Raw genomic sequence first — 14559 nt, forward strand, 5'->3', positions numbered from 1 at the left:
GAATAAACAGAACTATTGTTCCTGATGGAACTAATTTAATTTTATAAAATGCATATGTATACTATTTTAAAGAGCGTAGAAAAGAATAGACATTTGACTCTACATAATTTTACATGCCTAGATTTTCTTTATATGATTTGCTTTTATCGGTTTATTTCAAGATCACTTAAAAATACAATTGACCACAAAAGTGAATAGGTTTTGTTCTTTAATGCAACTTAAAACATTGTAGTAATGGATAAAATGGAATGCTAAATAAATGCTAAACCTGATTTCCCTTCCATAAAAAAACAGAATAAAGTCTGAAATACTGGAGCTGGTAATACTGAAGATTAGATGCCAGCAGGCTCAATCACTCATTCTGTATTTTTTTTTTAAATAAACTTTTGTTGTAAATGATAAAACCATTAACAGTTGATAAATGTTTTGCATTTTCTTTTCCATGTGGAGTTTTCACTGGTATTTGTTTCTGTATTAACCACAGCAGAATTAAATATTCACTGACTACAGTCTTATAAAAAGTCTGAGATGTGCTTTTATGAAATGAAAATCTTTCCATGCAGCCAAGGGAGTCTGCTTTGAAATAGCAGTACAAGTTACTGAAGCCAAAATAACATTTAAAGCAAGTAATACTAAACTACATATGAAAGTCATGGAACCTGCTACAGGCAAACTATGGGAAAAACACAACTGCATTATGTTTCAGAAGTTAAAATATGATGTTGAAAGTGACGTAGGAAATGAAAGTTTCCAGTTTAAGTGTTTTCTGGCAATGCAACTTTATACCAGCTTTAAAGAAACCTCAGGTCAAATACAGCCTTCCAAAGATTTTCTTAGAAATTAGTTTAGTGAACTCTACTAAAACCAGTCTGATACCTATAATCTGAGTTCTATCATTAACAGCCTGATCAAATGCATGAGAGGTCATCTTAACTTCCACTTTTTAGAGCAATTAAAAATTATTTAAATTTATTCTTATCACCACTTAAGAAATTTTATTTTAGGTAACTAAGTTTTAGCAAAGTTGAAGACAGAGGAAAAAAAACTCCACAAAATCATTTTTCAAAGAGCCAATTTAGCTATAAACAAATACTGTTGCAAGCTCACATTAATCTGAATAGCAATTAAGTTAAAATGTTCTTTTCCTCAAATGTAGCTATACCACTACAGTACTACTTTTGTACAAAGGCAGGTTTCAAGTAAGCATCTAAATGCATGCATAATGTCAACAGTTAGCATTTTCTAGAAGTCCTCGGTTACTAAGAATTCAGTGAAAGAAACCAGCAAATTTCACATATATCTACTAAAGAACGATATGACTAATTTTCATTAAAAGAAGTTTTTGAATGAAATAAATTTGTAACTTTTTATAGTGAGGTAATATCACAGGGGAACTGCAATCACAGTTTGGCATAGGTCCACATATTATAAACATGAAATGCTGTATGAACACCGTAAAACATTACTGTATCTGTAAAGTCAGTGAATATTTGTCTTCATAATTACACTTAAACTGAGCACTATATTAAATAAATACTGAAGTGGGTTTCATAGCTGTAAACTGCATACACTTATAAACTGCAGACTGGTTTTTAAATTGTCCAAAACCATTCACTCATTCTAACTTTCTGCTAAGTGAATATTGAGAATACCAAGTTATTAGGAACAGTCATTTCTGTACAGTTACATGGTTGACAGAGACCACTTATGTTTGGAAAGCTGGCAGTTCATACCTATTTTGAACAGCATAGACAGAGATGTAAGTGCTAGATGCCAAGGATGGCTTCAATGAACCCAATAAGGCGTGCCAGGTTCCAAGGCTACCGTAATACTGGCAAAGGCAGAATAACACAGTATATTTACAATACATATAATTCAACCTCATGAGGTGAAACTTAAATGAATTCTTAATTTGTAACAGCAGCTATATATACAATTGTGCACAGGATTACAGGGAGGCAGCAGCGTTCGCTTTTGCTAAAAAGCCCGTCTTGCATGAAGAATGTGCAATGCTCAAGTTTAGGATTTTTTGTTTGTTCATGTTTACTAGTCTGATAGAATGTGCACAAAGGACACTGGAAAGACCCCTTTCCTCTCTGGCTGTCCTTCGATGTGGCCAATCTGCAACACAGGAGAAAAAGGTACATACGTGTGTTTACACATGGAGTTCGTAAACTGCATTTACTTCATTCAAAAGCATGAGAACTGCGTGAATCCTACAGAGCATTTGCAAGCTCTTGGACAGTTTAAAGCAGACCTTAGTTAACATTTCAATTTCTGTAAAGGGACAAAACAAAACCATGCAAACATATTATAAATAAGAGAAACTAAGCCAACTAAATCTAGGGAGAATAAATTTACAAACAGAATTTGCAACCCTACAAATGCCATTTCAAGAATCTCACCAAAACAGAAGCCTGACTTTCTTTTGGCTGATGAACCAACTTTCAGTAATGACATACAGATCTCTGAAAACTATGCATCGAATAAATCCTAAACATCTCACTTAAGGAAAATGTCTGCTACAGTTGTGAAGTTGCTTATGGTAATCTGCATGCTTCACTTGAAGTGATAAAGGCCCAGCTCTCTTCTCGTTGAATTAGTGTGACTTCTAAAGATTTATGTGCATGCTAGTTCAGAACGAATCACAGTATTGTCTGATTAAATCTCCTTACATGTTTCACATCATAATCATTTTATAAAGAAATAGCCAAGCAACTTCTAAATGTCCTCCCCAAAATAATGGCACCTTCCCCATGAACTTTACATGTTTAAAATGCATAATTCTAAAGAACTGTCAGATAGCACTGGAGTGGCAGCCTTGACTGATCACATAACCCTCTTCTCATCCTGCTACAGTGCTTCTCACTACTTTCAGAATAATAGTGTACCTCCTTCCTCTTCTGCAAGCTAACAAAATGGGAAAGGGAAGCATGTAGGGCAGCCATTTCCTCTTGCAGAGCCAAATTTTTTGAAGCATATGAGTCAACAGCCCTTGTTTTCCTTTCCAGAAAAACTTGGACCGGCAGCCTGCACAGAACTGGTCAGGCGTGTACCCAGGGATCTTCAAATGCCACTTCACAGAACAGATTCATCAGTGAAGACAACCATAACCAGGGAGTGGATGATATGACTAATAGAGAAGCTTTTTCACTGGCCATTGCTCTTTTGATACCATTTTTTCAGTAGAAAATCTTCCACACTTAAATGATGAGGGAAAGCTAGACTCAAAACAGCAAAAGTTGCACTGCACTCAGATTAGGAAATCACAGGCAGCATGAGAACTTGTTTTAAACACAATGAAATCTGTTTCTTCTTCCCTAGTAATAATTCTTAGGTGGGGAAGTATGATGTAGCAGGTTTTGAGCACAAGAAGTAGACTGTCAAGCATGCTGAATAGAGTACAAATCACCACCTCTTCATTTAATGAAAGGCTACGGTGCATTACAAAGAGTGAGCCAGCAATAAAGTCAAAGTTGAACCTAGTCAGGATGGTTCTAGCAGACTCCCAGGAAAAGACAGACCCTACCAGAGAAAGGAGACCTTCTCCAATAGAAGTTTAAGGGCTGGATGTTAGTTCAGGCAAAACACCCCCCTCCAAACCCCCCCAAAAAGGCAAAATAAAAACCCCAACACCCACAATTAAAAATAACAACAAGCCCTCTAACACTGGAAAAACAAGCTTTCCTTTAGAAGCCATGAAGAAGTTATGCAGAACTATACAAGAAAAAGACACATACCCACCACTCTTGGTCCTCTTCACCGGTTACAATAATTACTTCTCCTTCAACAAATGTGAGCTCATCATCATTATCTGCCTGACAGTCATAAATGGTCTTCACTCGCCTAACTTTGTTTTTCCCCTAGAAGCAGAATGAAGATTTAGATGAAGGACATGAGGAACAGCAAAAACATGTCTCCAGTCAGGGACAAAAACCCTGCTTCTACAAGGTTATTAAAAAACCCTGAACCAAGCAAAAACAAACAAAAATAAAACCACACACACACACAAACCCCCAGCAAACCCAAAACAACAACAAAAAAAAACAACCCACCCCCAAAAAATTCTACACAGGTATAGGTTTTTTTAAGATTCAGAACTCCCAAGAGACTTTAATGTGCAGTATATGGATTATGTAACCTACACTTCCTTCAATAAAGAAAGCTTAAAGAACATCTTTACATTTTTCTAGTCCTTAAACACCCCTTCTCCTTTAGTGCACACTTCATTAAATCACCTGCCACAAATAGAAAATGAAACCTGGTCTCCTCTGAATGTTACAAGAGGTATAAGCACTGAGGAGAATGCTGCACTGAACCCCAGTATTACAGTTTTAGTTTTGGATCTAGTGTAGAGATCTGCTTGCAGGACTGGAAATTACTGAGTGAATTTCCATCCGGATAATTAGCTCTTTCTTACTAAAAATATTACTTTCAGATGGCAGTACTATTTTGTGATGATAATTCACAACAGATATTCCTCACAGCTCTACCATTCTGAGTCCAAGTATTTTCTAGGTCACACTTTGCTGCATACTGCTAATTCATATGAAAAACCCTGAGCCGTGGAGTCCTCTGAACATATGTTTCTCACTGCAGGGAAAATGATTTAAATTATTTCCAAATAGAGAAAGGAAGCGATATTCACAGCAAAACACTCTTGTTACTTTGTATTCCTTATTTTTATACCCACACTTCTTGAAAAAGTACAGTTCCTCCTTTGACCAGAAGTAGTCAGATAACAAGAATGCACAAAAGCTAAGAGTCCAAGGATACGAGAAGCAGAAGGGCTACGAAGGCAAAAATCAGCAGGTTTAGAGAAATTTAAGCCAAAAGTAATTTCACAGAGGAAATTTCCTAGGGAACCTTCTCTTTACTATTACCTTCTCACTTCAAATACCTGCATGTTTTGACCAAAAAAAAAAAAATGAAAAAAAATCCCTGCAGATCAACTGCAGAACAGACACAGGGAAGAGCACTAAAACTAAACTCAAGGTACAGAAAAATAACAATTATAGAGGTATCTGAGGGACAAGGCAGTTAACAACGTAAAAGACGCATATTCAAGACAAATGAACAGAAATACCTGAAGTTCATATGAGATCAAAGGGGCTTTTACACCAAGGGTTTGCTGCAGCAAGAAGTTACTTCAAAGAACACTTTCTCTTTTTTAAAAAGGAAATTCTTATAATTTGAACAAAACAAAACAAATCTCAACTATCACTAGGGATTGGAATTCAATATTAATTGGTATTCGGAGGCCAGTCCCAGCTTTCAGCTCCAGAGAGCCTTTACAAACTAAGAGTGCTTCAAATCAATCATCCAGTGATAAAGGGAAGCAACTACTTCTGCTAGATAAGAATTGTCTCGTTCAATAAAGAGACTAAAAGTTAAACTCCTCTAAACTTAGAGAGCTGTATGCACCTTAGCTTGTAAGAACACAGAGAAAATGATTGCAATTGCTTCTGCTTCCTTCTGATTAGTGCCGCAGATGATATTTTAACATTCTGTTCTTTTCACTGAGTAGAAGGGCAAAAAAGCAGAATTCAAGCCCAGGCTGTATTCAGTCTTGGGAAGGTTTAAGAAAAGATTGTTCTGAAGAGAGGATTTATTTTTCAGAACACAGTTTACAGCACTGGAGTGTAAAGAAATAGAAGCAATTCCAGGACATGTAATTTATGACTACAAAACATGTATCACCCACCTTCCCACCAAGTCATAGCATCCAATGTTAGTTCTTACTAAGAATGGACTTAAACTGATTAATAATCAGATGCTGTGGTCATTAATAATGCCTCCATGCTCTTATTTACATTCAACACTTCTTTTGTTTAAAAAGAAGTATGTTGCCTCCTTTATAGAAAACAGACAAAACAAAAAAACCACCCCACCACAAACACTCAAATGCTCAGTGTGATTTAAAAAGCACTCAGAAATGAAACTTGCTCCAAAAATATTATTTCAAGTCCTTATATGCTAACAGCATTAGTATTTTTTACCTAATAATTCTGAACAGCTAATTTTCCAAAACTTCCAGGTAAGTCCACTCATCTATTTAGTGGCTACATAGTCAAAATCAATAGTGAAGTACCCACAAGTACTAATGGCTGCTGCCATGAGTCCTGCTGTTGGACTGTGGTGTAGCATTTCAGCAGTTTCTGCAGAGAGGATATAGCCCTCTGCTTTCACTATGAAAACAGAAGTCTTACTTCCTTTTACACAAGTGCTTTGCATAGCCAATTTGACAAGCAAAACCAACTCCATTTTGATGTATTCTTAATGATGAAAATCTTAAGAGAGCTCTCAACTTTCATAAAATTATTTCAATATACATATGCATGAAGAATCCTCTGTTGGACAGAAACTGCACTGGTTAGCAAGATGAACTGGGGTTGAACAAGACTAACTCTGCTCCTAGACACCATCCAGTAATGCTGATTTTGCCTCTTCAGCAGTATATCTTAACTTTTGTTAATCACTTAAATGTATCAATATTAAGTACTCATGACAGTTTGGCACAGTTTAATTTATTACCTACTGACATCCCTTCTTAAAGCATCAAATATATAAATATTCTAATGATCTAAGGCATACAAAACAGCAAGCAAAGACAGCAAACTGCCAATCAAATCAGAAGTATGACTGACACAGAAAAATGCCTAAATTCCCTTGTAAATATAAACACAGTGTCATGCTCTTAAGATTATTGCTTTATGTTACCAGTATTTGTTTCAGCATACAAGAAGCCTTGTAAACCTCCAGTATATGCTGAAGATGCTTAGGAATACAAAATAATCCCTCCTCATTCCCCATCCTAGCCCATAACATTATGCTGCTTTGTGTGCATAGCTCAAGGGTGGTTTATTTTTTCTGTTTTGTTGTTGTTTTTTTTTTTTTCCCCCACAGTAACTTCAAAGCGTTTCATGGATACTTTCAACTAGCTGGAATAATACCTACCATATTTATTTTCCTGGGAAGTGGCACAGGAGTTTCTGTCAGGGTATGTGTTATGTCATTGGACTCTTCAGATGCTTGCCTTTGGACGGTGTCTCTAGATTGTACGTTTGGAGAAAGATCTAAGGAGTGAGATTTTTGATTTGCCTCTGAGGGCTGAGGCTTCGGTGATGCTTCTCCACCTTGAGTTTTTGCCAAAAGCTCCCCCAGCTGAGGTTTTGGAGGAAGGTCCTTCATTTGTGGCTTTGGAGGTAAGTCACCAAGTTGTGGTTTTGGTGGTAAATCTCCAAGCTGAGGCTTTGGGGGCAGTTCTCCAGGCTTTGGGGGTAAATCTCCCACATGAGGTTTCTGAGTTAATTCCAGAGGCAGAGGCTTTGGGGGCAAGTCTCCAGGTTGTGGTTTCTGTGGTATATCGATGGATAGTGAGGGTTTGTGAAAGATTTCCGTGTGCTGATGGGATTTATCTATTGAAAGATGATGACTGGTTTCTATTTTCCTTAGTGCCACTAAAACAAAAGAGCATAACAGTAGGTGTTGGTTTGGGGTATTTTTGTTTGTCTGGTTGGTTGGTTTTAGTCTCATTTTAATATTAAAGAGATTGGGCACAGATCAGAACTGCAATTGTGTAATGACCACATGCTCACTGAGCCCCAGTAATGACACATTATATCCTCCAAGTCTATACAAATGCAAGGCAATACATCTTTACTTAACCCTCTTCCACTGAGATCTAATTTCACGGCTCCTCCTGGAGGCCAAGAGTGTTTAATCCAACAGCTACTAGGTGTCAATTTGCAAATTAAGTACTTAAGGTGAAATAAAGTGATTGCTTTTTGAACCTAAACCACAAAATATCAAATACAAGAAAAGATGTATTTTGTAAAACAACCCATCAACCCACTGATGTGCCTGGAATGAAAATTCTCTTTTTTGTCAATTATTCATATTGTACAGTTCAATTCCATACAAAAAAAACCTTCTGAATCTCAGGATTAGTACCTGTAACATCTTAAGAGAGCAAGTGAGCATGTCTGTCTATACACTTCATAGAATAGATTGTATTACAGATATTCAAACCAAAGCTGATAAAAATGTGATTATAAATAACTACAATTTAACAAAATTAAGTTTTGTTAAGTGTATTTTGTGAATTTTATGGAAGGATATTGAAAATACCTTTTCAAATAGGGTTTTTTTTTTGGTGTCATGTACTGATTCTACTGGTAAGTTTCCTAAGAAAACTTGACTAAAATCTACCTTAAAGAAAAAGCCCTAAGAACATCACAAAAACACCCAAACTCCATACACCAAGTAAACCTATATTAAAACAAACCAAGGGGGGCAGGAGAGAGTCAAGCTAAGACCCATGATGAAAGCAGCGCATTTTGATTAGAAGGAATAACCCAACTGCATTCAGGATTGCTTTAGGATCACATATTAACAGCCAAAAAGGTGACCTGCCATTTTACTGTGAAAACAGCAGCACTCATTTGGCTATCACCTACTGTAGTAAGTCTTCCATGTATTATTTATGGTTATTTATACCAAAAGAAGGGGAAACTTTGTGTAATTCTATGAAAGCAACTGTAGAGCTTCTGCCAGACACCCCATTAAAAAAAAAAAAAAGTCATCCAAAGATGATACCATGTTGTAATAATTGTAATTTAATGAAGTTGAAATTTCACATTCGCATTTTATGTTAAAATGATTTCATAGAACTGCAGAATGTTAGGGGTTGGAAGGAACCTCCAGAGATCATTGAATCCAACACCCCTGCCAAAGCAGGATCACCTAGGGCCCATCCCATAGGAACATGTCCAGATGGGTTTTGAAAGTCTCCAGAGAAAGAGACTCCACGGCCTCTCTGGCAGCCTGTTCCAGTACTCTGTCACCCTCACAGTAAAGAAGTATCTCCTCATGTTGAGGTGGACCCTCCTGTGTTCCAGCTTGTACCCATTGTTCCTTGTCCTATCACTGGGCACCACTGAAAAGAGACTGGCACCTTCGTCTTGACACCCACCCCTAGGATATTTATAGACATTGATAAGATCCACTCTCAGCCTTCTCTTCTCCAGGCTAAACGGCCCTAGTTCTCACAATCTTTCTTCACAGGACATATGTTCAAGTCCCTTAATCATCCTCACTCATTTACACTTAAAAATCTTCCTGGTTTTCCAAAAGCCTTTCAATTTTGCTAAAGATTATGTTTGTGGCATTGTAGAAATAATTTTCTATGGTAAAGAACCACATACTTAAAACAAGTACCTACTTTCACACACACACATGAAGGATGTCATTATGAGAACACTCACAAAGAGAACTCACCTTTTTGAGGTAGTTTGGGAAGAACTCTAGGGCCAAGTGCAGTCTTTGCAGTCCCAGTGCTAAGATAAGATGTGAATTGTTAGTGCATACAACTGTTACAAAATGTACTTTTTCTTTCTCCATGTTTTCCCCCCACACATCTATAACTGATTTTAAAAAATAAACAAACAAAACCCAAAACCCCTCCCAAACCAAACCACAACAAAAAGCCACACATCAAAAAAAAAAACCCAACCAAACAAAAAAATTACTCCAAACAAAACCAACCCACCAAATTAAAAAAAAAAAAACAAACCAAAACAAACCCAACTGCATTTATTCTGCTTCTTTTGTACAACTATCTTGTCTATGAATTAATCTGAAACTCACAGCACTCTTAAGAATGAACTGCTATTTTTTTTTTCAGAGAAAAATATACACAAACCCCACTGAGCTTCAATGCTACAGGGCAGATTTATTGCACAAGCTATGGTATGGGCAAAAATGTACCCTGAAAATAGGTGAAGTTGAAAGACCAGATCAATGGACAGGTCCTGAACTTTAAGGAAATTTTGGTCTTTATAATAATTATACTGAAGCACTCAAAACATAAGCTATCCTTCAAGTCAGTGAAGTTTCCCAGGAAGTTTCCAACCTATGCCTTGCAGACTCGTGCACAAGTATGATATTGTATTGCACACAAACTGCAGCTGCATTAGGAGACAAAACTTCTGCTCTTCCAAGGCAGTGCTGATGATTGTGGGAAAACAACATGCTTTACTGTGTAAACCTGTGTTACAGCTGTGTTAGCTACTCAGAGTGGTAAGCAACAATACAAGCAGGACAGCTGTGAGTAAACTGATTACAGCATAAAAACCTGAGATAGCTGCATATTGCCAAAACTTTCCATCCATGCTTTTGCTGCAAACACTTTTCCCCTCCCCAGATTAACACCAGACTGGCTCAAATTTGCAGGTGTGGCATGTGAGAGCAAAACATTCCATATTTCAACAGAAAACCACCAAATTTCTTCTACCAAAACCACACCTGAGTCAATTTTATACAAAAGGACTCTGGGGAAAAAAAAAAAAGAAAGCCAATTGATTTAAGGCATAAAAATCAAACAATAAATAAGCAAATAAAAATCAGTATTGTCACAAAACAGTTACTTAAAAAAAAAAAAAGGAAAAAGGAAAGCAAGTAAAGTTGCCAGAATATGGTATTATTTGTCTCTGAAACTAACATTGCAGAATGAGTATGATGAATCACTTTTGATTTCTTAGCCTTTTTTAAAATAGTCAAAATATACCATGACACAAAACTGAAAGAACAGCCAAGCTCAATCTGAAGTCAATAAATAATTACCTTGACCTTTATCTAATGCCACCAAGCCCGAGCACCATACTTTCACCCTCATCTCACAAATATATCAAGAATATTGCTTTGTGCTCACCACTGTTTCCCGGAATACCCAGGGCCACCTGAATAGATTCAGCAAATATGGCAAGTCAGCTGTGCTACTAACAACACATCCACTGCCAGATTGCAGACTGAGGAGTGTCCAGAAACTCTACCTACATATCTTCTACTGTGATTTGTTTGGTGTAACACATCCATCTCCAGTCATGGCCTGATCGCGCACACTTGTGGTCATGCCAGCTCTCTGCTGTGTGGCCTGAGGCTCGTGTTTATTAGAATTACCATGCTTTGAACCTCAGGACTTTGGAAACACAACACAGGCAAAGGAGTAACAAACACTAAGTGACAGGAATGCATGGCTATCCTTATTGCTTCAGCTATTGAAAAGACATTTATACTGACCTGATGAACTAGGAGCTAAATGCAGTTTGTGATACTACAGACTGTGCTGGCACATAAGCTTGGTGGACTGGAAAACACTTTCTCTGGAAGACTGAGACGAATTATCCCTCTTATATCCCCTTCAAAGCTAGCCTGTACCCAGAGTGACTTCTACAGCTACAGGCATGAGACTTCACATTGAAGCAGATGAAACGAAATGCCAGCAGACATGAAAATAAAACTTTTGTCCTGCTGGACTGCAGTCTTGCAGCCACATTCCCCATCTCAGAGAGCACTTCTGTAGGAGCACAGATAGATCTGGTACAAGTTGTTCTGTCCATCCTGCTCAAAGGATGAATTGTGTATGGACAGCTATGAACAAAGTGTAGGAGGCCCAGTGAAGCCAAAGTATGTGTATGGTAGTAAGGCATGCAGGAAACTAATGAAGAAACATAGCTAGGACTTTAATTCATACAAAAGGCAGTTTTTTTTCCTAATTTACAAATTAGTGACATTTAGGTAAGTTTTCCTCTTTGCCTTCGCATACAGGAATATTACCTTGATTGCTGAGACATTCCCTCAAACTTGTTTGCAGCCTTAGTTGAAGGTGGGCCCAAATCATTACCTGAGGTGAAAAAAGCACAATTTCAAAAAGACATTATCATTAGGATAACTGAAATTAAGTTGCACCCCCATCTGATTATACGTGAAGTACGTTCTTCCAAGTACTCTCTATGTAACACATCTAAAGACTTCAAAGATTGTTAATAATTTTGTAACTGAAAAAGCAGCAGGGGCTATAATAATCCAACTTGACCTTTCATGTAATACATTTTAAAACAAACCTCTGGTAGCTCACATCTGCTGGCAAGAAAAGATTGAATGACATTGCTGAGTTATTGCTGTAGGGCATTTGTTTTGAATATAGTGTTTCAATTTTTTCTGACTAGGAGATATTGCAGGCCAGTAACAAATTTATTACAGATGTTTACATTTTGTGTTATGATGCATGTCTTTTTTAAAACCACCATGAATTCGATTTTATTCATCAAACACCAAGTTTCTAAGAATTGGCATTTTATCCCTCACAAAGAAGAGTCTTTGCTGATTTAATAACTAAGTGATGACCATAACCTGAATGCCAGCCACTGGTAAAGAAAAGATCCCAGGTATACTCGATTCTGTCGAAAGACAGCAATATCCAAACCCAAGTGCTTCTGAATTTCTTCAGCAGAAGGCTTCTCTTTCATAACCATCACTGTTCCCATGGTACAATTAAACCACTTTGTTTTATTGCCTTTATGATCCCCCCCTTCCCTCATCTACTACAGAATGTCTAAACAATCTCAGAACCAACTTCAACAGCCATTAGTGAATTTTGTCATTGAAACAGATGTAAAATGGCATTTAATGATCCAAGAATTCAAAATACTTCCATGCCTCAGAATGACATATCTGCCTAGATACTGTTATTAGTGCATTGATGTCTAACTGAAACAGCAGGAAAGGCTCATGCTGAGCCATGCTAAAAATATGCTTATATTCAGAAGTAGGAAAAGGAAGGAAGGAAAGGGGGGAAAAAAAAAAGAAAGGAAGGAAAGGGGGGAAAAAAAAAAGAAAGGAAGGAAAGGGGGGTAAAAAAAAAGAAAGGAAGGAAAGGGGGGTAAAAAAAAAAAGAAAGGAAGGAAAGGGGGGTAAAAAAAAAAAGAAAGGAAGGAAAGGGGGGTAAAAAAAAAAAGAAAGGAAGGAAAGGGGGGTAAAAAAAAAAGAAAGGAAGGAAAGGGGGGTAAAAAAAAAGAAAGGAAGGAAAGGGGGGTAAAAAAAAGAAAGGAAGGAAAGGGGGGTAAAAAAAAAAGAAAGGAAGGAAAGGGGGGGGAAAAAAAAAGAAAGGAAGGAAAGGGGGGGAAAAGAAAGGAAGGAAAGGGGGGGAAAAGAAAAGAAGGAAAGGGGGGGGAAAAGAAAAGAAGGAAAGGGGGGGGAAAAGAAAAGAAGGAAAGGGGGGGGAAAAAGAAAGGAAGGAAAGGGGGGGGAAAAAGAAAGGAAGGAAGGAAAGGGGGGGGAAAAAGAAAGGAAGGAAGGAAAGGGGGGGGAAAAAGAAAGGAAGGAAGGAAAGGGGGGGGAAAAAGAAAGGAAGGAAAGGGGGGGGAAAAAGAAAGAAGAAGGAAAGGGGGGGGAAAAGAAAGAAAAGAAGGAAAGGGGGGGGGAAAAGAAAGAAAAGAAGGAAAGGGGGGGGGAAAAGAAAGGAAAGAAGGAAAGGGGGGGGAAAAAGAAAGGAAGAAAGAAGGAAAGGGGGGGGAAAAGAAAGAAGAAGGAAAGGGGGGGGAAAAGAAAGAAAGAAGGAAAGGGGGGGGAAAAGAAAGAAAGAAGGAAAGGGGGGGGAAAAGAAAGAAAAGAAGGAAAGGGGGGGGAAAGAAAGAAAAGAAGGAAAGGGGGGGGGGAAAGAAAAGAAGGAAAGGGGGGGGAAAAGAAAAGAAGGAAAGGGGGGGGAAAAGAAAAGAAGGAAAGGGGGGGGAAAAGAAAAGAAGGAAAGGGGGGGGAAAAGAAAAGAAGGAAAGGGGGGGGAAAGAAAAGAAGGAAAGGGGGGGGAAAGAAAAGAAGGAAAGGGGGGGGAAAGAAAAGAAGGAAAGGGGGGGGAAAAGAAAAGAAGGAAAGGGGGGGGAAAAGAAAAGAAGGAAAGGGGGGGGAAAAGAAAAGAAGGAAAGGGGGGGAAAAGAAAAGAAGGAAAGGGGGGGAAAAGAAAAGAAGGAAAGGGGGGGAAAAGAAAAGAAGGAAAGGGGGGGAAAAGAAACGAAGGAAAGGGGGGGAAAAGAAAAGAAGGAAAGGGGGGGAAAAGAAAAGAAGGAAAGGGGGGGAAAAGAAAAGAAGGAAAGGGGGGGAAAAGAAAAGAAGGAAAGGGGGGGGAAGAAGGGAAAAGAAGGAAAGGGGGGAAAGAGAAAAGAAGGAAAGGGGGGGAAAGAAAGAAGGAAAGGGGGGGAAAGAGAAAGAAGGAAAGGGGGGGGAAAGGAAAGGGGAAAAGAAGGAAAGGGGGGGGAAAGAAGGAAAGGGGGGAGAAACGAAGGAAAGGGGGGGAAAGAAACGAAGGAAAGGGGGGGAAAGAAACGAAGGAAAGGGGGGGAAAGAAACGAAGGAAAGGGGGGGAAAGAAACGAAGGAAAGGGGGGGAAAGAAACGAAGGAAAGGGGGGGAAAGAAACGAAGGAAAGGGGGGGAAAGAAAGAAGGAAAGGGGGGAAAGAAAAGAAGGAAAGGGGGGGGAAAAGAAAAGAAGGAAAGGGGGGAAAAGAAAAGAAGGAAAGGGGGGAAAAGAAAAGAAGGAAAGGGGGGAAAAGAAAAGAAGGAAAGGGGGGAAAAGAAAAGAAGGAAAGGGTGGAAAAGAAAAGAAGGAAAGGGGGGGAAAGAAAAGAAGGAAAGGGGGGGAAAGAAAAGAAGGAAGGGGGGGAAAAGAAAAGAAGGAAAGGGGGGGAAAAGAAAAGAAGGAAAGGGGGGGAAAAAGAAAAGAAGGAA

General features: G+C 38.4%; 1 protein-coding gene across 4 annotated transcripts in view; it reads right to left on the minus strand.

The window, feature by feature from the left end:
- Nucleotides 1–2046: 2046 nt before the first annotated feature.
- Nucleotides 2047–14559, minus strand: part of ASAP1 (ArfGAP with SH3 domain, ankyrin repeat and PH domain 1) — a 99484-nt gene continuing 86971 nt past the window's right edge. For all 4 annotated transcript variants that reach the window (XM_054385513.1, XM_054385514.1, XM_054385512.1 and 1 more), the window contains 5 exons: nt 11617–11683; nt 9280–9338; nt 6958–7460; nt 3741–3863; nt 2047–2121 (listed from right to left, as the gene is read on the minus strand). In XM_054385513.1, coding sequence (XP_054241488.1) covers nt 2047–2121; nt 3741–3863; nt 6958–7460; nt 9280–9338; nt 11617–11683 — 827 coding nt within the window. The remainder of the gene's footprint in view (nt 2122–3740; nt 3864–6957; nt 7461–9279; nt 9339–11616; nt 11684–14559) is intronic.

Source organism: Indicator indicator, chromosome 12 (assembly GCF_027791375.1).
Source record: "Indicator indicator isolate 239-I01 chromosome 12, UM_Iind_1.1, whole genome shotgun sequence".
Taxonomy (NCBI): domain Eukaryota; kingdom Metazoa; phylum Chordata; class Aves; order Piciformes; family Indicatoridae; genus Indicator; species Indicator indicator.